This window comes from Schistocerca serialis, chromosome 6 (assembly GCF_023864345.2).
Source record: "Schistocerca serialis cubense isolate TAMUIC-IGC-003099 chromosome 6, iqSchSeri2.2, whole genome shotgun sequence".
NCBI lineage: Eukaryota > Metazoa > Arthropoda > Insecta > Orthoptera > Acrididae > Schistocerca > Schistocerca serialis.
The window spans coordinates 405,438,597-405,464,584 of record NC_064643.1 but is presented as its reverse complement, the minus strand read 5'-3'; the positions used below and the strand labels follow the sequence as shown (position 1 = coordinate 405,464,584).

The 25,988-nt window shown below is 44.2% G+C and overlaps 1 protein-coding gene across 1 annotated transcript in view; it reads right to left on the bottom strand.

The window, feature by feature from the left end:
* The window catches only part of LOC126484889 (serine/arginine repetitive matrix protein 1-like), a 62,593-nt gene that overhangs the window by 23,044 nt on the left and 13,561 nt on the right, over positions 1–25,988 (bottom strand). Inside the window, exons 2-3 of the mRNA XM_050108487.1 lie at positions 25,247–25,509; positions 20,850–20,987 (exon numbers count right to left, since the gene is read on the bottom strand). Of these exons, the coding sequence (XP_049964444.1) occupies positions 20,850–20,987; positions 25,247–25,509 (401 nt within the window). The remainder of the gene's footprint in view (positions 1–20,849; positions 20,988–25,246; positions 25,510–25,988) is intronic.

Genomic DNA, 25,988 nt, shown 5'->3' with positions numbered 1-25,988 from the left:
TATCTACCGTATTTATTGCGAGCACTGTATCTCAGATTTTAGAAAAGAAAAACTTTAATCGTGCGTTACTAAAAGGTCACGTGATGCCCTGTTAAAGTCAAAAGAAAATGAAACCGATTCGGCTGATAAAATACGTAGCTGACGTGCTTTGCTCTCCGTCAATAGCTATAACTCGTTGAGCATTTTAGCAATGTTTCGTACTTGCAATATTGGCGAGAGAACAAATTTCGGCCTCCAACAATTGTAGTCCTTTTTCCTCAGCATAAATTGAAGTGCTTTTCCAAAATGAAAATTTTGCTGTTGTAGCACCATTATTTGCCTTTTTTCACGTATAACTGTGCGTCTTTACCTTCAGGAGAAAATTAAAACCTTACCTTCAGTGATGATGATTCCAAGATATACCTGGTTAGGAGTGTTATAATTACCGACCTGTACACCTCTGTCACACACATGAAGAACTTAGAGTGCAGCACAGATAGCAGAATACACAAGGGTGTAGGTATTAACATCAATGTATGTGGCTTTGTGAAAAGCTGTGGTACTACCGATGAAATTGATGCAAATCGCCTGGTTATTGAAAAATATTATGAAAAACCTTTACTTCGCTTTCCTGGACCAGGGAAAGACTTTTGATAGAGTACCACAAGATCTCATACGTTTGTTCTCCAAGAGCAAGAAGTACCCGAAGAACTAGGCTTAATTGAATGAGTCTGGCTTCTCTATCGTAATCCTAAAAGCCGAACATTTTTTCTGCCGTAGTATCAGAAGACTCTCCTCTTTTTATGGGTGTCTATCAGGGATCTGCTCTTTCTTCATGTCTATTCATCATAAAAATTAACACGGTCACTAGAGATCTTCAGAAATTAGCGCATTGGATACTGCTGTTTGCTATGATGTTCTGCTGAAGACAAGAACGATGTTCAAGGACAAGTCCAAGCATGGAAGAACCATCTTGAACACTCCAGAATAAGCCTCAGTACAAAAAAGAAAAAAAATGAATACCTTTCAATAGATGCAAATAATATGGACACAATCAAGATCGACAGTGTGGTCCTGCCATTCACAAACACCTTCAAGTACCTTGGCTCAAAAATCGCGGCCAACAGCTCACTTGTTCCTGAAATCACAAACCACTTTAGCAATACGTGGCTTCAATGGCTGACAATGACTGGTATGCTTTCTGATAAAATGATCTTCTACTAACTCAAGTCGGAAACATACCGCACTAAAATCCAGCCAGTTACCTTGTATGGTGGGATGGTTGGCCCGCAACAAACGAAACAAAGCAATGAATTGATGTAATGGAAACCAAAATGCTTTCATGGACGTCTGGTCTGATACTTCATGGCCATTTGACGAACGGAGGGACATACAGATGATATGGAATGGCACTTATCACTGAGAAGATGAGAGAAAGCTGCCTGCAGTGGAATAGACACGTACTGCGAGCATATCAAGTACAACTACAAAACACGGATTTCATTAAAAATAAATTGTAAACTACCTATTGCGAGACGAACGCAACTCTGGGTAGATTTCCTCCATATAGACCACAAGATTGTGGCCTCCATCATGATCAAGTACAATATCGTGCTGAGAGAGGACAAGTCACTCCCTCACCTATTTTTCGCATATAGAAAATTATTAAAGATTTTATTACAACCTGATGCACCTTGAGCAAGGCTCTAGAAAGCTAATGGCCTGAGCAGACGTTGATGGAGCCTCATAGGGCGCTAAAAGCATGAGGTATTTTTATGATTTTTTGCTCATAGAAACGGCTTGTTGGGAGATGAACGCAATTGGCAGCGAGACCATCCCTTACTAAATCTTGCCAGACAGGCCCACAGCCATACAGGGCAGTCCCTTATTGAGACAGGGCTCCAGCAGAACAATGCCACAATACCTGCCATGGCGCCAGCAGAAGCCAGGGCAGGGGCGATGGTCTAAAAGAACACATCTATCAAAAAAAAAAAAAATGGCTCTGAGCACTATGGGACTTAACATCTGTGGTCATCAGTCCCCTAGAACTTAGAACTACTTAAACCTAACTAACCTAAGGACATCACACACATCCATGCCTGAGGCAGGATTCGAACCTGCGACCGTAGCAGTCGCGCGGTTCCGGACTGAGCACCTAGAACCGCTAGACCACCGCGGCCGGCACACATCTATCCAGTGGAGTCGTAAACCAGGCATTGTGTGCAGAGCCACATGTAATAAAAATTCACATGTTTTTGTGTTCGCCGATAGTGCAAGTAGGGCAGTGAACCACTTCTCTTGGCCACCTTTGTTGTATAAGGAAACTCTGGCATCTGAGGAACGTTTAGAGATAGAATCTTCATTACACCTCATAGCTAGACTAACAAGCTCCAAGGCACGGGCGATTTAGATAAAGATCTTTGAGATCGTATCTGTTCACTTATTGCCATGGGAAGCAACACGACTTTGGAGAAAAAGTGATCTCTTCCCCTTCTGCGAAAACTTACAAAAGCCAGTAATTGGCAGTTTCTTTTGTTTTAGAGATGCAGGTTTCTTAACTCTTGCCCTGGTTCGACATGAGTTTGTGTTGTCGTTTGGGAGGGGAGATTTAGCGCCTCTAGAGCCTTGTGATTGGCTCAAGGCGGTGTCGTTCGTGCACGGGAAACGTTTTTTTTCCCGCTGGAGATGTCCGAAGCATTGGGGTGCAGGACTTTGGTCTGGTAATGGGACTTCTGGTTGAAGCTCTGGCATGTGTGGTTGGCACTTGGGACCTGTTCTGAGACTGACTTCACTTGTGGGTGGTTTAGACTGGGGAGCCTGTGGTGAAGTTCTCAAACGTCTCGGGCTACGCGTTTGCCGAGGGCACTCTTATTCGTTCTTGGTTTACCAGTCTTGACGTTTGGTATTCTTGTGCGCTCTGTCTTATAAGTGAGACAAATTGGTCCTTGGTACGACCAGTGAACGGTTGTGTCACACACTGAAATCTACTGTGATTTCAGGACTCTGGTAGAGAATAAATTGCGATGTGTCTGCTTGATCGTTAGACCGTGAGATTTTTCTTTTTCGTTCGTGGCCGCGATCGATTCACGGGTGCCGCCTGCACGTCTCACCTCCTCCGCTGCACACATCTCGCCAGTTGCAAGTCACATCGCCCAACGAAGTAAACAGGGTAACGTACTGCCGCTCTGGGCGTGCAGATCTCAATCGCCACTTGCTCTCAGCTGCACCTATTTATAGAAACTTCAGTAGATTTGATCAATCACAGTCTGCTCAGCGTCAGATTAATTCAGCTTACGTTATCCACATTTTAGGGCCAGAACACTTGACTCACTGATCACCTAGATAAACTGTTTTTGCCAACCAGGATCCATCCGGTGGACTATTAAATTACCTGTTAGTTGTCTTGGGTATTCTATGTGTAACTTGTTTATTATAATTTATGTCATTTTTTGAAAAATAAATGTTGTTAGTACGCTAAGTTTTGCCAACATTCTCAATCATTTAATAGTCCAAACAAGTTACCTTGCAGTGTCAAGTGTAATCAGAGAAGCAAAAGAGTCGACCTGCTACATTGTGGGACAAACGCTGAGGAGCAGAAATCAGCACAAGTAAAAGACGATAAAAATACTGCGTGCACAAAAACGAATTACCAGACTAGCGGAACACTTCACAGGCACATCAATTGTTTAGTAATGCTTTGCAACCGACGAGAGAAATTCGGAACAAACATCTTTTTTTTTCTTTCAATTTTATGTATCTCAGTAGGTACGAACGGAACCCTTATAGGATCACTTTGTTGTTCGTCTGTCTGTCTGTACGTTCTTAAGATCCCATTTCCCCACGAAAGGGCGGAGGTATCAAGTTGAAATTTTCGTCAATGGTCCCTTGGTGGTGTAAAGATTTAAGCTTTTAAGAGAATGCAATCAAAAGATAACGGCCACTTCTGTCACATATTTTGATACTTACAAACTCACTCAGCAAAACCCATAGGTGAACTTTTTATAGACATAAATAAGTTTGTGTGGACTCCTCAGAGCGTGAATCCAACTAGCAATTTTGTTGCTTTTTTCTATTATCTGAGCTCCTTCATAGCGGACCTTCCTCAAGTTTCAAAGAAAATGGAAAACTGATTGTACAGTGATTCTAACAGTGGTTGTTATTGTTCATCGTGGAAGGCTTTATATATATGTTTGTGTGTGTGTGGAGAATAAATTACAGTGACTCCAACGAACATCAGGATGAATTCAGAATGAGATTTTCACTCTGCAGCGAAGTGTGCGCTGGTATGAAACTTCCTGCCAGATTAAAACTGTGTGCCAGACCGAGAGTCCAACTAGGGACCTTTGCTTTTCACGGGAAAGTACTCTACCAACTGAGCTACCTTTTGGAAGGTAGGGAACGACGTATTGGTAGAATTGAAGCTGCGAGGGTGGGTCGTAAATTGTGCTTGGGAATTTCATTTGGTAGAGCACTTGCCCGAGAAAGACAAAGGTCCCGAGTTCAAGGCTCGTTCCGGCACACAGTTTTAATCTTCCAGGAAGTTTAATATCAGGTAAATTCTTTCTCGTTCTTGCAATTCTAGTCCGCTGGATCTCGCCCAACCGGGCCTTCGCAGAACACGGTAATCGTTCTTTTATTAGGTCAACAGACTCGTCAGACCGTATCAGAAAGTATTCTTTTCTGATTTCCTGTATAATAGTCGATCCCTTTCAATGATTTGTGTGACACACTACTTTTGTTATACGAACTCGGTTGTCAGAGCATCAGAATAAGCGTAAGAAGAATTGCTACGGACCGGCCTCGGACGAGTGGGCACATATTACACTCCCTACTGTGCTGATGGCTGGGCGTGGATAATATCGGAAAAGACAACACAGCGGCTGGCGGGGCTCGCGGCAGGCAAGCGCGAAGTCTGCCGAAGAGATGGCGCGCCGCGATAAGCTACAGGCGGCGGCGGCGGCGGCGGAGGCAGCGGAGGCGGCGTGCTCGGCGGCCGGGGCCCGGGTCGCCGGCAACACGTCTTGCTCCTCGCAACCCGCTGGGCCGCGCCGGGCCGGGCCTTCGCAGAACACGGGGTAATCGACTGCCGCTTATCGGCCGTCGCGCGCATCGCTGTAACTCTCCCCAGATTCGCCGTGTTGCAGCTACGCTGCCGATAAGCTCATTTCCTTTTCTTCTGATTTTGCAGTCCGTGCCGGCCACTCAGCGGTACACAATGCCCATAAATGAACAGGCAACAGTTTTATTTTTTATTGTTTTTTCTAATGGTCCTTAGACTTTTGGCAAAGATCCTCTCCTCATATGAAAACTGTGATTGAACGTTCACTACCACCATTTTTGCAATCCAAGATTTTTCGGAAGGCAGTGTGAGATGTGTTGCCTATACTTTTATGTGGGCATTACGAATTGAAAGTTGCATAAACATCTGTATTTTAGTTGATGCCTAATCAGAACGCAACAAACGATAGAGGTCAATCACTAACCTTTCGATGGTACGCAGGCAGTTATTATCCGCACTGCAGTACCTACAGAGCCGGTTCGTAAACATTTTTTCACACAAGCGACAGTTTGGTGCCCCTCAAACGCCCCACTCCCGCCATCTCCTCAAAAATTAATTTAGGTGCTCCTGGGGGGACTTATACAAATAAACCGTGGAATTTTTTTCTTTTAAAATACTAGGGCGTGCTAAATAGTAATGCCTCCAAGTTTTTTATCTGAAAATTCTTAAAGCTTTTTAAACAAACAAACTTTATTAACATTCCAAATCTATATTCGTCATGTCTACTGTTTTTTTTTTCTCAACATAGTCACCCTGGCGACGAAAAATTTCTCTCAACGAGAGACCAGTTTGTTTATACCATCACAGTAGAAGGCTTGACGTCGTTGGCGTAACCACAAACTTACCTCTGCTTGTGCCGATTCTGCACTATCAAAGTGAAATCGTCGAAGGCGTTCCTGAAGTTTTAGGTGAAAATAGGATGGGACCCAATCGGGGCCGTATGGAGGATAATCAATGACAGTGAACCCAAGGTGTCGGATTGTCGCAGATGTCGTAGCGCTCGTGTGTGGTCTGGCTTTGTTCTACTGAAGTAAAGGTTGCTCTGTGTGTGGACGAACTCTTCGAGTTCGTGCTTTCAGTTTTCTGAGGGTCTCGATGTACCTTGCAGAGATTATGGTGGTGCCTTTAGCCATGAATTCAAATGAATCACTCCTTGATAATCCCATAACATAGTAAGAATGAGTTTGCCTGGTGGTGGCATGGTCTTGATCTTTTTTGGCGTCGGTGATACTTCGTGGTAGACTCTACTGCTGATCTCTTGTTTTTGGGGCCAAAATAGTGAACCCTGCTTTCATCACCTGTAACAATGATGTTAAGAAACCCATCCCCATCGCGCTCAAAATGGACGTTTTCTCCAGATAGAAATTCGATTACAACACGCCGTTTCTCACGCACCGACATACTTACCTTACGCGCCACCATGTTACACGCTACTATTCGGAACATTCTAGCGGCAGGGGTTTGCAACTTGCGCAGGGGGAAAGTCGATCGAGTAATGTGCATGACACGTAATACCTCAGCTGATACAGAGAATTGAATAAAACATTTGGAGGCATTACTGTTCAGCAAGCCCTCGTAAGTACTTAATAGACAATCCTCTATAGCAGAAATAAATGTCTGAATCATATTCCACCACTAAATGTTAAGACAATGAACGATTTCCATCTAAGATAATTCCGGACTTTTTAAAAAATCTTTTAGTGAAAGCAATATGAAATAGAACTGTTTTGTTGCTATAGTTTCAGTAATAATTTGCTGTTTCTAAAGCAGAGTAAAAAGAATTTTTCAGTTTAATAATGTGTTTTTTATATTTTAACATAAAATTTAGTTCCATAGACGAATTTTTTATATCATAGTGTAAAGATTATTTCACTTTCCATTGAAAAACTAGGACAGAAATACGAAAAAAAATCATCTTATTTTATACCGACTTCTTAAAGATAAAGCTAAGTTACATGTTAGATGTGTAGGAGACTCACCAGCAGGTAGTCGCACTTCACAAAATTTGCCTTGGCAGTTGTTGAAAACTGATAAAAATGGTCAAAATTTTTACGTGTCCAACTGAAAGGAAAAAGGCAAATTTATATGTAACACGAAACAGAAACATGCTGTTAATAAAATCACGTGAGGACGACAGGTGAAAGAAAAATTAAGACTTATATTGTGCTGAATTAGTTAAGGTAGACTTTGGATGAAATTTGAGTCCGATTAGACGGATACTTAATCGAAACATTAGCATTTCCATTACTTATATACTAACTAGAACAATGTTTGATACTTAAGTCAGTGGCGGATTATCACCGTACATTGCAATTAATACGTCGCAAACTACTCGTTGGCGGACGCATGTTTCTGGAATGTTTTCCTCCAATCGATGTATACTGTCACCCCTGTCAGTTAGCAGAATTAATTATACTCCATTTCAACAATCTGTGGAACAGTGTAGTCCCACTACAAGCACGCAGCGACTTTCTGCACGTATCACTGTCCCATGAAAACTTCCAAGCGAACATTACATGCGAAAAATTTGTACCCATTTCATAAACACTGTGTCCGCAATCTTGACATTAGCGAAAATGCCACACGATTTGAATTTCGTCACTGGTTAAATGAAAATCGTGATTTGTTTCCATTAATACTATTCGCTGATGAAGCCAGATTTACAAGGAATAGGGTCAACAATACACGTAATAATTATCGATGGTTGCAAAAAATGCACACTCTACAGTGGAAACAAATTTCGAAGTTTGTTTTTCGATCAGTGTTTGTTGCGGCATGATCAGTAACACGTTGATAGGGGCAGTCATTTTAGAAGAGCGGATGACGGGACAGAATTACTTCCATTTTTGGGAAAATTCGTTTGTTGAACACCTTGAGTACGTTTCTTTGGCCATCCAGACTGCAATGTACATCTATCGTGACGGAGACCCTTTACATTTTACAATACGTGTGATGAGGGAACGTCTCAACCGCACTTACCTTAATCGTTGGATTGATCTACTAGGTACCATCATTACCAGACCTTACGCCATTAGATTTTTGTTTAGGGGATTGGATGAAGTCTGAGGTGTACAATCGAAAGGTGAACACGCAAGATGAAGTGCTTGGTCGCATCAGGAACACCGCTGTCCTCATTAGGGTAAGGGCAGAGGCACAACATGTTGTTCCAACAATGGACAAATACGTTGAAGTTGACGGCAGGATATTCGAATATTTATTGAGAACTGTACAAGAATGGGAAAAGCATATTGTAATGTTTACTAATTGTTACACATGTGTAAACCTGACAGTGTATTGAATAACTGCCGCTTGTGACGCTTGGATCTTAAAACGGGCCTGAATACCTACGTATTGTGAGCTCCCTGCTTTCTTATTTCGTAGGTAATTACTCTTCTTCTTATCGATTATTAACTGTTAATTGCCATCAAAACTGATTATTGCGTTATAGTAACATTATGCCACGAAATTCGAAAAAAAGCTTCCACGAAATTCGAAAAAAAAAGCCTCAACTTCCATGAATGCTTCAATGTCTGACGACATTCCGACTTGCGGAATATTGCTCAGTGTTCTTATTACGCTTCGCCCGATATGCGACAGTAAAATTCAGTGCACTGCTCGGCTGTCATTCGACTGCTTACTCCAACTGACGATTCACGTACGCCCGCCGTTGTAGACTGCTCTTTAACGACTGCTGCTCTGTCGTGGGCGCACAGACAAGCAACCGCAAAATTCATCGCTGTGTCCAGAGAAGCTTACTCGCGCGTTAACGCACCTGACTGAGTTTGTATTCGTTCTCGGATAGATCGAGTTGCAGCAACGGATACCTCACAACATGCAGTACGGAAAGTTTTCGAAAGTTCAGAAATATACAAGGGTACTTTACGGAAACGCTACAATGAATTTAGCCCATGACACCGTACATTTAAGGATGATTACTGCTCCATAGGTAAGTAATTGTAAGTGTGTGGCAAAGCACATTGCTGATAATTCTTCACAGAACAAGTAAAATTCGAATATTTTGCGATTTAGCACCGAAATAGAGATTATAAATATCAGAGGCGTGCTATCATGTAAAATTTTTCTACGCCGGAGGCACAATTCAATCTGCTAATGTTATTTAAGTGTCTCATAACTAACCTTACAAAAGTTACGATCGTGTACACTTTATAATAGCACTCTTAAGTTTTTTCTGCGTCCGATGTACTTCTATCAAAATACTTTCACACGATTGCTCCTAGATTTAAGTCCACATGGAAACAAAATAATACCATCCTGATTTTTTGCTACAGTCTATAGTCGCATTTGTCTTTACAGTTATAACTGGTTTCGTTCATAGTGTGTCTTCAGATCTACTGTAATTGCGGAGCAACCCGTCAGTTTCATGTACTGTGCGCAGTTTCTATAACTCACTAAAGTACACAAATTATAATCTGGAATGGATCTGAAAATGTTCAAAAATCAACGAAACAATTTATCATTGTAAGATAAATGTGATAGTAAACTCCAATGAGAAATATTAGAACAATAATTCAGCTGTCGCGGATTTATCTCTGCTTGACGTCGTGTCACGTTTTCATAAAAATTAAAACGAGTGGGTACGTAATACAATAAAATAAGTATTGACAATGAATTCGCACAACTTTTTTCGAATTACTGAAACTCAAGCAGTGTTCAGGGGCTACAGCATATACAGGGTGATCAAAAAGTCAGTATAAATTTGAAAATTAATAAACCACGGAATAATGTATGTAGAGAGGTAAAAATTGACACACATGCTTGGAATGACATGGGGTTTTATTAGAACAAAAAAAACTAAGTATTGCTAGACGCGTGAAAGACCTCTTGCGCGCGTCGTTTGGTGACGATCGTGTGTTCAGCCGCCACTTTCATCATGCTTGGCCTCCCAGGTCCCCAGACCTCAGTCCGCGCGGTTATTGGCTTTGGGGTTACCTACCTGAAGTCGCAAGTGTATCGTGATCAACCGACCATCTCTAGGGATGCTGAAAGACAACATCCGGCGCCAATGCCTCATCATAGCTCCAGACATGCTTTACAGTGCTGTTCACAACATTATTCCTCGACTACAGCTATTGTTGAGGAATGGTGGTGGACATACTGAGCATTTCCTGTAAAGAACATCATCTTTGCTTTGTCTTACTTGTTAGCCGGCCGGAGTGGCCGAGCGGTTCTGGGCGCTACAGTCCGGAACCGCGTGACCACTACGGTCGCAGGTTCGAATCCTGTCTCGGGCATGGATGTGTGTGATGTCCTTAGGTTAGTTAGGTTTAAGTAGTTCTAAGTTCTAGGGGACTGATGCCCTCAGAAGTTAAGTCCTATAGTGCTCAGAACCATTTGTCTTACTTGTTATGCTAATTATTGCTATTCTGATCAGATGAAGCGCCATCTGTCGGACATTTTTTGAACTTTTGTATTCTTTTGGTTCTAATAGAACCCCATGTCATTCCAAGCATGTGTGTCAATTTGTACCTCTCTATTTACATTATTCCGTGATTTATTCAGTTTTCAAATTTATACTGACTTTTTGATCACCCGGTACATAAAGTTATAATTTAATGTTTCTGTATATTTTGCGATAGAAGGTGCGACTATTTTTCTGTAAAACGGAATGGTAATGACTTCATGACCAACGGCTGACGACTTGTTCTTCAGGTCGCATTATGAGCAACGTACCTTTAAAAAAAAAAACGTACTGATGTTTTCCTTGCCTCAGTTCCGACTTGCCTAATAAACTGACTCTGAGGCTCTTCTGTAACTCTCTGCCTACTTCGAGTGCGAAATGGAAAAGTTTAGAAAAGGAGAAAGAAACTAAGAATTATAAGAGCATAGACTTCGTGCGACTGGAAAAGACCCATATGGCAAAGGTCAGAACTAGTACCATTTCACTGTTTTCCTGGTCTTGTATCTTACACGAAACTTTTGCATCTCTGAGAATCAGTAGAACGTAAATTGCTCTTTACGATCTGAAGACGTGTTGTTAGAGTTCATGAGCTGTCTGATAACTTATTTTTACCTTCATTAGAATGACGTGTAATTATGATACCCCTGCTATCTTTGCTTAGCAACAGATCAGCAACATTGCAACAGCCTTTATTCTTCGGGGCGAGAGGATATAGGGTTATTTTAACCTAGCACATCAACCCGTACTGTGATGATTATAACGGTACGACACTATATGCACCCTCACTGCGGGTCAAGTCATGGCTCTTTCACCAGCAGAAGCCACACGCGCCAGAACTGAGACGCCACCGCTGTACCTTGGTTATGGAAGAAGGTCAGGGACTGTGGCAGCTCAGCCTTCTGAGATAACGCGGAGTGAACTGAGTGTTGGGCTGCATGCAGGCGCCCCCACCGCTTAACGTATTCTCGCCGAGCAGCGGGATTCGGTCTGTCCACGGGGCCGAATGTAAATCGGCGAACATTTTGTGCAAGTGGGACGGACGGCAAAGGACACGGCATGCAAATGCGCGACAGATGGTAATCGGCCGCCCTCATGAATACTGCCGCCTTCCGGGTACGCTTTGCCTTGTAGATGGCTCTGCTCTGAGACCGGCCCCCGCCCCTTCCTCACTGCTGCATGTTTGGTACAGCTAATCCAACACACAGACTAATTGTCAGCTTGCACTTTCGAGACGGAACAAACAAGACGTGCAAGCGAGGATTAACACGTCCGGCAGCAGTATTAGTGTGGTCACTTCCTGGAAGCAAGAAAAAAAAAGTCTACTGAACATAGCAGCGTAAAACTAGCAATTACACATTTTCTCAGTGTCTGCGTTTACACTATCATGTTACAGTAACGTGACCACCTGTCAAAAACGTGAATAACCGCCTTTTGCACCGCGGATTGCTGCGGGACGTTAGGCTCTGGAAGGTACCCACAGGGCTGTGGAGCTATCATGACTCTCGTCGCTTGGCCAGCTGTGGCAGATTTCTCTGTTTAGGACCCATGGGGCGGACAGCTCGATCGAGGTGATACCACGGGTTTCCGAGTGGGTTTAAAACCAAAGAGATTGGTGGTCGGGGGATTACGGTAAATTCACGTACACTGCGAGCTGTGGACGCGTTGCATTGTCCTGCTGGTAGATGCGATTGTGACGAGGAAAACAAACTGGAAGTAGGGGTGGACATGGTCCCTAAAGGGAGATGAATACTTGTGTTGATTCAATGTCCCTTCCAGGATGACGGGATCACCCAGGCAATGCCACGAAATCATTCCTCCTCCGGTCTGAACCCTTTCAACGGTCCAACGGTCAACTGTCTGATGGATCATAAAACGCGATTCATCTGAAAAGGCCACCTATCATCACTCATTGGACGTCCATTTGCAGTATTGGCGTGCAGATTCTGGCATCGTGTCCCATGAACAGCAGTCAGCATGGGTGCGTAACCAGCACCTGCTACGAAGGCCCTTACGCACCATCTGGATCACCGGGTCCTGGGTTCGATTCCGGCTGGGTGGGGGATTTTCCCAGCTTGGGGACTGGGTGTTTGTGTTGCCCTCATCATTTCGTCATCGTCATCATCATCATCATAATCATCATCATCATTCGTGACAGTGGCTGCACTGGACCGTGAAAAAAATTGGATTGTGAAAAAATAGGAACTCTGGACGGGCGCTGATGACTTCGCAGTTGAGCGCCCCACAAACCAAACATCATCAAACCATTTGGAGGGATATCGCTGTAATACGGCTACACATGAGCCTCATATACCTGCTGCAGTCAGTGTTGTCGACTGAAACAATGTAATTGTTTAGACAGTAGACTGGTATGCGGGTGCAATTGTATTAATAAGATCTTCATCTTTCTCTAAATCGATTTTGGAAAATTCAAGGATTGTTCCTTCCAACATGCTTATTCAGTTGAGATAGTGAGCTATTACTTCATCCCTAATGAGGTGGCTGATGAGGTGATATTATGTGTTATTTTGTGGTCTTCATGCATGCTGCTCTGCCCTGTGTAAGACACTTCACCTCTGCGAAACTGTTGCAATCCATATCCATGTGAACCTGCTCACTGTAGTCCGTCCTTCGTGTCCCTCTACAGTCTTCGCCTCCCACTCTTACCTCCACTACCACACTAACTTTTCCTTCGTGCCTCAGGATATGTCCATCAACCGATTCCTTCTTTTAGAAAGTTTTGACCCAAATCTCTTTTATCATCAGTGATTTTCAATACATCCTCATTAGTTACTCGATCTAGCTATCAAATTTTCAGCAATCTTCTGTAGCATCAAATTTCCTAAGCTTCTCTTATTGTCTTAACTATCAGTTTCACACAACGTCACATTCCAAAAAAATACCTTCAGGAAAGACTTTTCAAGTCTTTTTCAGGCACGCTTTTCTTGCTGCTGCCAAACTGCAATTTAATATCCTTTCAACTTAGGCCACTGTCAGTTACTTTTCTGTCCAAATACCAGCACACATCTACTACTTTTAATGTCTCATTTTTCACTCTCTCTCAGAATCGTATGATTTAATTCGATGAATGTCATTGCCGCTATTATACTTCTGCTGATAATTATCTTATGGTCTCTTTCAGGAGATTATCGATTCCATTGAACTTTTCTCTCAAGTTTATGGCAAATTCCTCTAAGTACAGACTGAATAACACCCTGCGTCCGTTTCTTCGGAACTACTGTTTCAGTTTCATTCCTTCGACTCCTGTAACAGTTGTCAAATTTCTGTACAAGTTTCAGGTAATCTTTCGCTCCGTGTATTTTACCCTTCCTACCTTTAGAATTTCAAAGACTCTACCCCAGTCAACATTGCCAAAAGCTTAATCTAAATCTACGAATGCTATAAGGTTTGGTTCGCATTTCATCAGTCTTTCTTCTATGGTAGGTCTTAGGATTTAGTCAGTTGTTTTGCAGTCTCGATGCGTCTGCAGAAATTTTGTCAGCTGCAGCACTGCTAATTGCCATAAAGCTTGTTGTAACTGGTATTATGGAAGAAACAATAGTTGTAGTTCCTAAACATTTGATAATTGACAAAATGCCATATGATCCGTGGTCCCGCTTGTTATAATAAACGAAGACATATCGCCTAGGTCACAATTTCTTTTATTAACACCAACCGATTTCGATCTGTCCTGGAGATGATCTTCCGGCCTAGCGCTGCACGGTACTGTCTGTGAACAGCAGTGTCATCGACACTGTTGACAAACTGCACCTTGTGGTATCAGGCCTGTAGATGAACTGCAGAGAACATAGAAACCAGTAGACGGTAATAACAGAAATTGTGGCCGGCCGAGGTGGCCGAGTTGTTCTAGGCCCTACAGTCTGGAACCGCGCGACCGCTACGGTCGCAGGTTCGAATCCTGCCTCGGGCATGGATGTATGTGATGTCCTTGGGTTAGTTAGGTTTAAGTAGCTCTAAGTTCTAGGGGACTGATGACCTCAGAAGTTAAGTCCCATAGTGCTCAGAGCCATTTGAACTATTTTTGAACAGAAACTGTGACCCATGCGGTGTTTCTTTTTATTTATTAAGCATTTGAATTGAAATGTCCACTTCATATTACCTCATTCTGTCTAGAAATTAAAAATTTTAAAAACGGTGCTATTTGTTTCACATAGAACTCAAGATCACCATCTGTAACTATTTCTATAAGCTTCCCATGAATTTCTACTTATACAGCAAAAGCTGATCACTGCATATCGTAGAACTATCAGTGTTACTAGATTATATTCTTTCCTGACGTAAGTGACAACCATGCGGTCGATTCGTCGCATGTGGGTCAATGTATGGAAATTACGAACTATCGGCAATCGATCGCTGCGATCTGCGATTTGCCCACACACGTGCGATCCACGGACAGATCGCCCTACCTGGCGGACGTCACCATGCGTCGCTCGTTTGTCGAGGGACTTGTTTCTCCGGCAACTGCCTGCTGTGTGGTGTGTGTGTCAGGGAGGGGGATGGAGGAGTTTGCAGACGACACTTGCCGGAGAGTCGCGGGCAGCTGGTAGCTGAGGTCCCCAGAGTAGCAGACTAGCAGAGTGGAAAGCTGGCCGGCTGGCTGCGACCGTATCGGCGGGCCATGCGGGTACCTGCAGGGAGTTGAACAGAAACTGTGACCCATGCGGTGTTTCTTTTTATTTATTAAGCATTTGAATTGAAATGTCCACTTCATATTACCTCATTCTGTCTAGAAATTAAAAATTTTAAAAACGGTGCTATTTGTTTCACATAGAACTCAAGATCACCATCTGTAACTATTTCTATAAGCTTCCCATGAATTTCTACTTATACAGCAAAAGCTGATCACTGCATATCGTAGAACTATCAGTGTTACTAGATTATATTCTTTCCTGACGTAAGTGACAACCATGCGGTCGATTCGTCGCATGTGGGTCAATGTATGGAAATTACGAACTATCGGCAATCGATCGCTGCGATCTGCGATTTGCCCACACACGTGCGATCCACGGACAGATCGCCCTACCTGGCGGACGTCACCATGCGTCGCTCGTTTGTCGAGGGACTTGTTTCTCCGGCAACTGCCTGCTGTGTGGTGTGTGTGTCAGGGAGGGGGATGGAGGAGTTTGCAGACGACACTTGCCGGAGAGTCGCGGGCAGCTGGTAGCTGAGGTCCCCAGAGTAGCAGACTAGCAGAGTGGAAAGCTGGCCGGCTGGCTGCGACCGTATCGGCGGGCCATGCGGGTACCTGCAGGGAGTGTGGCGTGGCGGCGAGGCGCCAGGTGCGGGCCGGCGCAGTGCTGCGTCCACAGCGCGGCCGCTCTCTCCCAGCGAAAAACCGCGGCCCAACACAATCTGGGTGTCTGGACGGGCTTACGGAATGTCTGCCGTCACATCCAGACGCGGATGGATGTAAGGGGGACGCTATGTTACCACGGAATCCTCCCCCCCCCTCCCCTCCGGAGTATAAAGTAGCGCGCAAAATGAGAGTCTCGAATATGAAAAAGAGTTGTAGGAATTTACTGGTTTTATTTAACACAAGATCGTACTTTGAAGTTGCTTGTGTCAAGACCTGCTGACGTCGGTGGGTTTGCGGCGTGACCGCCTGCAGGGGACATTCCAGCCTGGAAATGGTGGAGTTAAATCCATGAAACATCTAATAGTATGCGTGCGGAACGATTTACTGTGGAATGACTGCGTGAAATTAGGCAGACGACAGACTCAGGTTCATTGGAAGAATCATCAGAAAATGTAGTCCATAACAGAGGAGGTAGCCTACAAAACCCTTGTTTGACCAATAATTGAATATTGCTCGTCAGTCTGGGATCCATACGATGTAGGGTTGGCAGTGGAAACAGAGAAAATCCAGAGAGAGCAGTGCATTTCATTACAGGCTCATTTAATAAGTGCCAAAGCGTCACATCAGCTACAGTGGTAGACGCTGTAAGAGAAATGGTCTGCATCACGGTGTACTTTATTGTGAACCTTGGAAGACAGTACGTTCCTGGAAGCCAATATACTGATTCCTCCTACGTATATCGCGCGAGAAGACCATGAAGGTAAAATTACAGAGATTGGAACTCACACGAAGGCTTGCCAACAGTCATTCTTCACCTGAACCATTCGCGACTGGAACTGGAAAAGGGGGCAGCGATAGTGGAACACAAAGCACCCCCGCACCACGCACTGTGACGTGGCTTGCGGAGTATAGATGCAGATTCACGGGCTGACCGTACCTGCTGTCAATAGCAAACCAGACACAGTACACGAACCCGCATGTAGAACTGCCAAACCACAGGAGGTTGTGAAAGACAGGACAGAAAGAAAAAGACTCTCCACTTAGAAAGATAACCAAAAGAAAGACTTACTATCCCGAACGTATGCGGAAAAGACGGAAAGTAACAGTATTTCCCTTATTTACCCGACCGCTTAACCATAGTTTGCAGATCTGTCTTCACAGTCTCAGTGCTTATTGAAAACTGATAAAAGTGAGCGCACACTTCGATTTTATATTGTGTAAATTATTCAATCAATTGCATGACACTTGCTGATTTGAATTTTTCTGATGAATGCTTTTCAAATGCTGTATTTCTCTGTACTGTAATTTCTTGAGAGTTATGTTAAAGTGAGGTACAAAGCACTGACTAAACAAATTATTATATTATATTAAAACATTATATTGAGAGGGGGGCGGCTACACTAATAAACTGTGACTTCTCCAGAACCGTTTCCAGGAACCACGACTGCTATTACCTCCAAACTGTCCACAGGCCTTTGATGGAGGAGTCTCACACAGTTTTTTACTGTCGACGTCATCCGTCAATGTAATTTGCTAGCACCCCAATAACTATATAAAATGCTTTAACACAACATTCAGAATCCCTTTATATCAGTGCTTAGTGCGTGACTCTAGCGTAAGTTCCAAGGAATTCCAATTCAGAGTAATACATCGCCCGCAGCTCGTGGTCGTGCGGTAGCGTTCTCGCTTCCCGCGCCCGGGTTCCCGGGTTCGATTCCCGGCGGGGTCAGGGATTTTCTCTACCTCGTGATGGCTGGGTGTTGTGTGATGTCCTTAGGTTAGTTAGGTTTAAGTAGTTCTAAGTTCTAGGGGACTGATGACCATAGATGTTAAGTCCCATAGTGCTCAGAGCCACTAGAGTAATACATCGTTATAAATGCATTTGTTCCAAAATTTGAGAAATATTTGTACCACGCAGTTGAGTTGAGGACTGTAATAGCAGCAGGAAAGACGAAAGTAACGAGGAACGGTAGACACGAGAAAGTGGCAAATTCAGTATTAGAATTGGGGACCACGAAATAGATGAACAAAAAGGAATTCTTCTGCTTGGAACGAAATTACCACATGACGGACGAAGAAAGGAATGCATAAGAACTAACCCAATACAAACAACGAGAGCATTCCTCACCAAAATAAGTCTACTGGTATTAAAAATCGATCTCAACTTGTAGAACAAGACTCAGAGAATGTATGTTTGGAGCACAGCGCTGTATGTACATATGGACAGTTGTAAAATTGGAACAGAAGAGAATCGAAGCGTTCAAAATGTGTTGCTGTAGGTGAATGCTGAAAATTAGGACGACCGATAAGGTAAGAAACTGGTTTCTCAGAGGTAAGGAATACATGGAAAAGACCGACTAGAAGTAGCTGCAGGATGATAGGACATGTGTAAAGACATCACGGAGTAACTTCCATTGTAATAGACGGAGCTGTAGAGTGTAAAATCTGTTTGGGAAGACATAGACATTCAACAAATAATTGATGAAGCTGGGTGTGAGTGTTTAGTCTGTGATGAAGAGGTTGACACAGCAGAGGAAATGCCGGTTCGGTCGCATCATACCAGCCAGAAGACTGAAAAAAGGCGTTAACAACTTCGACAAAGCTATAATTTATACAATGTAGAACGAGTACTGCAGTCACCGTAATCGGTATTTCATTCAGCGTAGAACTGTTGTAGCGTTGAGTGGAAGGAGATTTGGGCTGACAGCCGTGCAACTGTGGATTTATTTTACAAAAACATTTATTACCGACGTAAATAGTTCTCCACGGGCAAAATGAATGTTAAAGAATAACAAGAAATAAGAGGCGTATTTGCAAGCGCTGATCCTTGTATAAATTGAACAACAGACAGTAATAGAAGAAACAAAAGAACTCTTAATGGAATAATATAAATAAAACGCAGTTCGATTCAGTCTCTTTGACACAGAAAGGGGACACCAAGCACGAATAACAAATATACAACAGAATATTCAAACTCTGTGCTTTACAATATTTTTCTTCAAATGCGACTGGTTTCTGTGGCACTGCGCCGTCATCAGGTCCTTGTGTACATCAAATGTGGTGTGATCAGATCCCTATGTACATCATACGCGGCATTAGTGTTCAAAGAAATAAAAGACATAATATCAAAATACGTGCTACCAAGTGCTCTTATCTCGATAAACAGTATGACAAAAAATGACTTAATGATGAAAGATATATTCGATTACGTGAGCGGTCGCCTTGACCGCCTCGGCTATCCGAGCAGGTCCCCCATCCGACCACACCTCCAAATGCAGCACGCTACAGAATAGCGCCCCCTATCCATAACGACATATCGTAATGTCGTCGCGGGAAATCCAGTTTCGACCCCGGGTCCGGCACAAATTTTCATCTGTCGCCTTTGAGTTCGCTTAATGCTTTACTGCAGGTAAATATATGATATTTCTTTCGTCATGTACTGAATACAGCGGCTGATCGAATCAATGGTGTCTGTTTTTCGGACATATCGGAAGGAACAGACACCATACGCGTAATAATACAAATCACTGTAGCAAATCACGTTATCTGTTAGATGAAGAAAGCCATACGTTAATCGTAAAATATTTTGATCAGTAATAATTGGTAATGTGATTTGCTGAAGTGATTTGCTGTGTCATACTGTTCACTAACATAAGAGTATGTGGTAGCATTTATGTTGACATTATACCTTTTATTTCGTGGGTTACTGTCGCTACTGTTACATATGATGTACACAGAGGCCTGATGATGGAGCGATGTGTCACTAAAACCAGTTGCACTTTAAATAAGGAAAGTTAAAGATACGGCTGATGATGTTACTGTTAGTTCTCATTTGCTGACCAAAAGAAATAGAAGATGGATACACGAATGTACAGAACCTTTCCCTTTGATGCAACAGTAACTCAAAAAATGGTTCAAATGGCTCTCAGCACTATGGTACTTAACTTCTGAGGTCTTCAGTCCCCTAGAACTTACAACTACATAAACCTAATTAACCTAAGGACCTCACACAAATCCATGCCGGAGGCAGGATTCGAACCTGCGACCGTAGCGGTCGCGCGGATCCGGACTGTAGCGCCTAGAACCGCTCGGCCATCCCGGCCGGCACAGTAACTCACGCCCACAGCCTGTAATGAAATACGGTACAAGGCACAGCATTATGCCCTCAAAGCCGTACTCTGCAATTCTCCGACCGTAACGAATACGTGGAACTCAAAACACATAGGTTATTCACATTACTGTAAAGGGTAACCGTGCACTGCTCTGAAACTGATCACTTGTCAACTGTCTGAGAATCACTGTAGGCCGTTAAAGCACACTCCTAATGTTCTGCACTGGACTCGTATTCGGGAGGACGACGGTTCAATCCTGCGTCCGGCCACCCTGATTTAGGTTTTCCGTGATTTCCCTAAATCGCTCCAGGCAAATGCAGGGATGGTTCCTTCGAAAGGGCACGGCCGACTTCCTTCCCTAATCCGATGAGATCGATGACCTCGCTGTTTGATCTCCTCCCCAAAAAAAACAACAACAACCCTAATGTTCTGTATTTGCAGTAGTAACAAAACCACCCTTCTTAATTGGCTGGAGTTGCAGTCTTCTCTGGCCACAGGGAAAAAAATACCGACCGCCCTCCAGGTAGGCGATGTCTGCAACATCTCAGCCACGTCCGGTGCTGACAGTTGGGTTTATAAACAACCCAACACGCCGTATCAGGCCCCAACTGACTCCGTGTTGGCTACTGGCCACTTTCTTACTACTGTTCGCACCTACTATACGTGGCTCTCCGTTTCTCTCCGTGCCTACAACTTGGCCCGAAAGACGCTGGCGTCGAAATCTGCGCACAGGGTGAGCCATCTGGCGGACTGCTCCACGAAAAATCCGTCAAAACCTTGGCCCTGTCCGCGAGAATTTCAAAAGAGCCGCTTCGCATGGCACTCTGTGAACAGAGATCAGCAGACTGGTTATGCAAGCGTGTTAATAGAGAGATAGCTCTTTTTTCAGCCTTTTCTACGTACGTTCGAGTGAGTCGTTATGTTTTTTTTCCGTCCTGCTGTCCTCGGCTCCGCGTGTTGATTTACTTGTAGAGCGCGCCAGCAGCTGGAGATCCCCTAGGGGCAGGTTGCACCGGCGCCGCCCACTGTGCGCGCAGCCTCCGCCGCGGCCGGCCACCTGTCGGCGGCCCATCTGTTGCTGGCGGGTAATCACGGCCAGCCTGCCTGCCCGGCCGCAACAGATGGGGCCCGTGCGCAGAGCGCAGCCTCAGCGCTCTTCTGGTTTGCTGGCGAGGGAAGCGCACTCTTCCCAATAGAATGATCTCCACCTGTTAGCTCCTTATTACTCTAGGCCGATAGGCGGCGCAGTCAACAGGAGGCGCAACAATCACTTGTTGTTCAGGCAACGGTAGTTCGGCAGTTCTCGCTAGTCGAGCAGTCTGTTTTCCTCGCAAACTTTTGTGCGCACTATTTCATTTGCTTCAGTATGTCAAGTGAACTGCAGAGTGTCACTCTGGAAAGGAGTGAAAGTGTAGACACGTCAAAAGGGAAAAACATGAAGCTGGAAGAAGCACTGAAAGAATGCCAGAAGTTATTGGACACAGAAGTGAATATCGAAGATTTAATTTGTACAGTTGAACAACAACCCGCAGTTTGGGACAACAATTCTGAACATTACAATAATAAGCAGTTAAAACTGAATGTTTGGAATGAAATTATTTGTTCACTCCTGTCGGATTTTGAGCAGCGTTACTTCGTTGAAAGAAATAAACTTTGTAAGTATTCAAAGCAACAAATTTAATAACTTTCGATACAATTTATCGGTTTACTTACCTCAAAGTGACTACGAGTTATTTTTTTCTGGTGAGATACATTTTCTCATTTTCGTTTCTTTCCCTATAATATCAGTCTTTATTAACGACAATAACTCAAAGGAAGACGATTTAGACATTCGTATGTAATTAAAAACCTTGTCGTCGTCCAAACACAATTCATCAAAAAGAGTATAGTACAACCTTTTAGATTCTCTTAACGATAGCATAGGGTGTACATGCATCTTCCTCTCCCTTCGCGTTCTCCTTTTCATTAAAAGTGCTAGGAGGACCTCATATGTATAGTAGTTGTCCGACATGTGCCCTGATCACCAGTGCACAGCGAACTGACGACGTGGTGGCCAAACCGAGTGGTGGTGGTGGTGGCAGGACTGGTGACCCAGTGTAATAACGGCTTCGTTTCATACAGTGCCCCGCCAATGGCGGCCTACGGGCAGCCAGACGGGCAGCCAGCTTCTGGCGGCGCCACTGGCTACCCCAGTCTAATAAGCGCCCTAGCAGTCTATTCCCAATGATGAGCAGCTCCACCGATGGCGTGGCTGGCTGCGCCGCCTGGCGGCCTATGTAGTAAGGGCCTCACTGGCCAGTTGCGCTGAGGTACTTCGGCAGCGTGCTCTGACAGTGTTAATTTCTGGTTTCAGGAAGCGTGTTTCTGAAATAAACTGCTTTCAGCTGCGTACGAACTTTCACAGGAACACGATCGGTTTCATGATTACGGATCACATCTCCAGTTGTACATGTCAGTAAAATATTTAAGCTCTGGTGCGGGAGGGAGGGGACTCAACCTTTTCAAAATAAACAGGGCGTCATAGTTCAAATTAAGCAGTTAGAAAAGTGACGTGTTACGAGGGTTGCCCAGAAAGTAATGCACCGCATTTTTTTTCTCAGCCGAAAACAACGCTACGAATGCGAAACTTTAGGTATATATTATTTGAAATCTCTCCTAAGATGGTGCGCCAAGTTTCCGTCACTTCCGACAGACAGCGTAGCTGTAGGACAGTTTCAAAATGGAGATCTGCTGTCAAAATGGAGATCTCCATTTTGAAACTGTCCTACAGCTGGGCACGGAGGGTGAGGTCATCAGAAGGGGGTTCGGCGGAACTCCACGATTTGCAGCTGTCCTTGAGACCACCCACGGCTGTCACACCTGACATGTTGCAGCGAGCTGATGTCATTCGCGAGGACAGACATATTACTACTCCGCAGTTGTTGCTGCATCTGTCGTTCAGCGAAGGAAGTGTGAATGCAGTTATCCGCACTCTTGGATATTCAAAAGTGTGTGCAAGATGGGTCCCGCGGTGTCTAATAGTGGATCACAAATCGCACAGAAAAAACATTTGTCTTGATTTGTTGCAACGTTTTGAAGCTGAGGGGGAGGACCCCTTGTCCTGGATTGTGGCAGCTGGCGAAACCTGGATCCACCATTTTGAGCACGAAACAAAACGACATTCGATGGAATAGCGACATTCCCATTCCCCACAGAAGAAAAAAATTCAAAGTAACTGCTTCCGCCGATAAGGTCATGGTCACCGTGTTCTGGGACTATGAAGGTATGATTCTCATTGATTCAATGCCAAGAGGCATTATCATTAATTCAGAAGCATGTCTCAACACATTAACAAAATTCAAGACGCGATTCCGGCGACTTCGACGCCACAGCAGGTCAGGAGATGTTTTGCCGCATTACGATAACGCCCAGGCCGACAGAAGTCTTACTGCTGAACACATCGCAAAACAGGGTTGGACAATGTTACCCCATCCACCCTACAGCCCTGACCCAGCCCCCTAGGACTTCCACTCATTTGGGCCACTAAAGTATGCCATTCGTGGAAGGCATTTTGAGGACGATGAGGAATTGATACACACAATGAAGAACTGGCTCCGCCACCAGGACAAGGATTGATACCGACAGAGCATACACGCCCTGGAGGAGGGCCATAGAACGGGATGGAGGTTAGGTGAAAAAATAGGGTGTGTGGATGAAACATCATTCTTTCTTGTGTGTAATTCTCATTATGTTCGATAAAGAATTGTTGAACAAAAAATGTGGTGCATTACTATCTGGGCAATCCTCGTAAAACCGCCGCTTTCTGTATGGAGTAAACGTGCTTTTGACATGTCAGGTTTTCGATTGCTCAGTTTGATCTATGACGACCAACTTGTTGCGGGTAAGGGTATTTTACTTTTGAAAGGTTGGGTCCCCCTCCTTCCCAAATGAGGGCTTAAATATTTTACTGATTTATATACACCTGAAGATGTGATTGTAAATCACCAAACCTGTCGTGTTTCTGTAAAAGTCCATACACAGCTGAAAGCAGCGTATTCCGGAAACATAGATTACTTTAGCTGCGGTTGCTCACAACAGAAGACTCTTTGTTTCAGAAAAAAATCCGAAATTCTATCCGGTCGGATTCGCACGCCGAAAAACTTTTTAAATGTAACTGTTTTGCTCAGACAAGAAAGCCGATGATGTATAAGATTTCCTGCCTTTAAATGTAGCGACCCACAAAGTTTAGAATCTTGTGAAAGATACGAGTATTGTCATTTTTGAGTTGTGCATTGATGAGTCACTTGTGGAATGGTTCAGGGTGTATAGTAAACAAGAGTAAGAATATGGGAGAACATGTACTGGAGTAATCTAAAAGGTCCCTTTGCGGAGTTCTTGGGAATTGTAGAACATCTACGAAAGAGAGTTTATAAGGAACGGCTGTGAGATATCTGCAAAACCACGTGAATGTTTTACTTAAACAATATGAACTGAAGTCATATTCTTTTTGGCGTGAAAATTGAATATTATCGCAAGAGGAATAAAAGTGACGCAACATTGAATGAAATATACTGTACGTTAAGAAGTGTATGCAGCAGAGAAAAGTGGACGGAATTAAAAAAGAACAACTATGCTTTCATAGTATCGTCCGTCAAGAAATAGATGTCATTAAGATCTCGAAGAGGTGCTGACAGTGAGGATGTTTAAGTACCAAAAGTATGATTTTTAGATTTCGATGGCACGGAATATTAGAGCAGCCGATAACTTCTCGGAAGAAGTAATTAATTATTTCATCAGGTCCGAGCTCCGTAAATTTCTGTTGCACAAATCGAGTAGTGATAGATAAATATCCTAGCTCATTCTCAATTATTTTCCAAACTAATATTCGTGCTCTAAAAGTAGTTTTTTTTCGAAGAACTGTCAGCTTCTCCTCTCCTGGCACCTGATCGTCCATTTTTCACCCATTAAGACCGTTTTCTTCTTTTCGTGCTGTTCACTGCCACGTCAGATAACGCAGCGGCCACAGAGAAAGCAATCACTGCTGATTTATTTTAGCATTCGGTGTGACGATTGCTTGCACTCTGCTCGTGGAGTACTGATGTGTGACCTTTGTGACCCGTCTAACCAGATCCAGTTTTTCCCGTTCACTTTAGCCGCGCGCGTTGTTGCATGCTTCGGGGAAATGGTCATATAGTGGACAGGTAGCGTTAGGAACCACAAATATTTTTAACGTTCAGAAGTTGAAACGCAGTGGAAATTGTCGAAGAAATGTACAGTATTTGCCAACATTTGATTGATATATTCTGAAACTGTTCTTCTAGGCGACGTAGAGTGTTTTCTGGAGACGAACATTTGGGAGACAGGCGGCCGTTGCCGCCGCTCACTGAGAGCGGGCGAGTCAGCGTCGTGTCGCGTGAGAGCAGAGCAACGCGGCCCGCGATGTCCGATAGCGCGTGGCCTGCCGGGGTAGGGAGCGGAGCAGGGCGCGTTAATGAGGCCGAGATGCGCATCGGACGCCGTCCGTCGCGGCCGCCAACCGCCGCCCGCCAGCGTCTTCATCTGGCCGGGCCTACAGCGGCGGCGGCGGCAGCGGCGCCGACCGTCGCCGACCGCCTGTTTTCCCGACCACTCGCTACCATTCCACTCCCTGTCCGAAATGATTCATTTCTCCACACGTCTACACTGCTCGACAGTTACGTAGAAGCAATAGACTACGTCTCAAGGTGGATCCACACTTGCAAGCCGAGCGGCTCACGAGCCGCTCGCGAGTTCGTTACTCGGCACGAGCCAGCTGCTGTCGGATTTTGCGGCGATCTCCAACGGTGTCCCGCGCTCCGTGGGGACGGCACTGTTGCTTGCTCTAAAGTGTCTACGCGCTCGCATACAATGTGGCTCACAGATCGCTCTGGCGCAGCTCTCCACGTTATACGTACCTTTACCGCGAGTACTGGAATTTCAAAAGACTACCACAACTCCCAGCATATCTTTCTGTTTTATTTACACTAGGCAGCAGAAAATATAACCGTTTGAATTTCGTAAAAGTAAAAGCACAGCTGTGGTGCTGGAAATATTTTTGAAAATATTTTACTAAGTCTGCAAAAGAAGAAAACAATTTTGGCGTTTGTC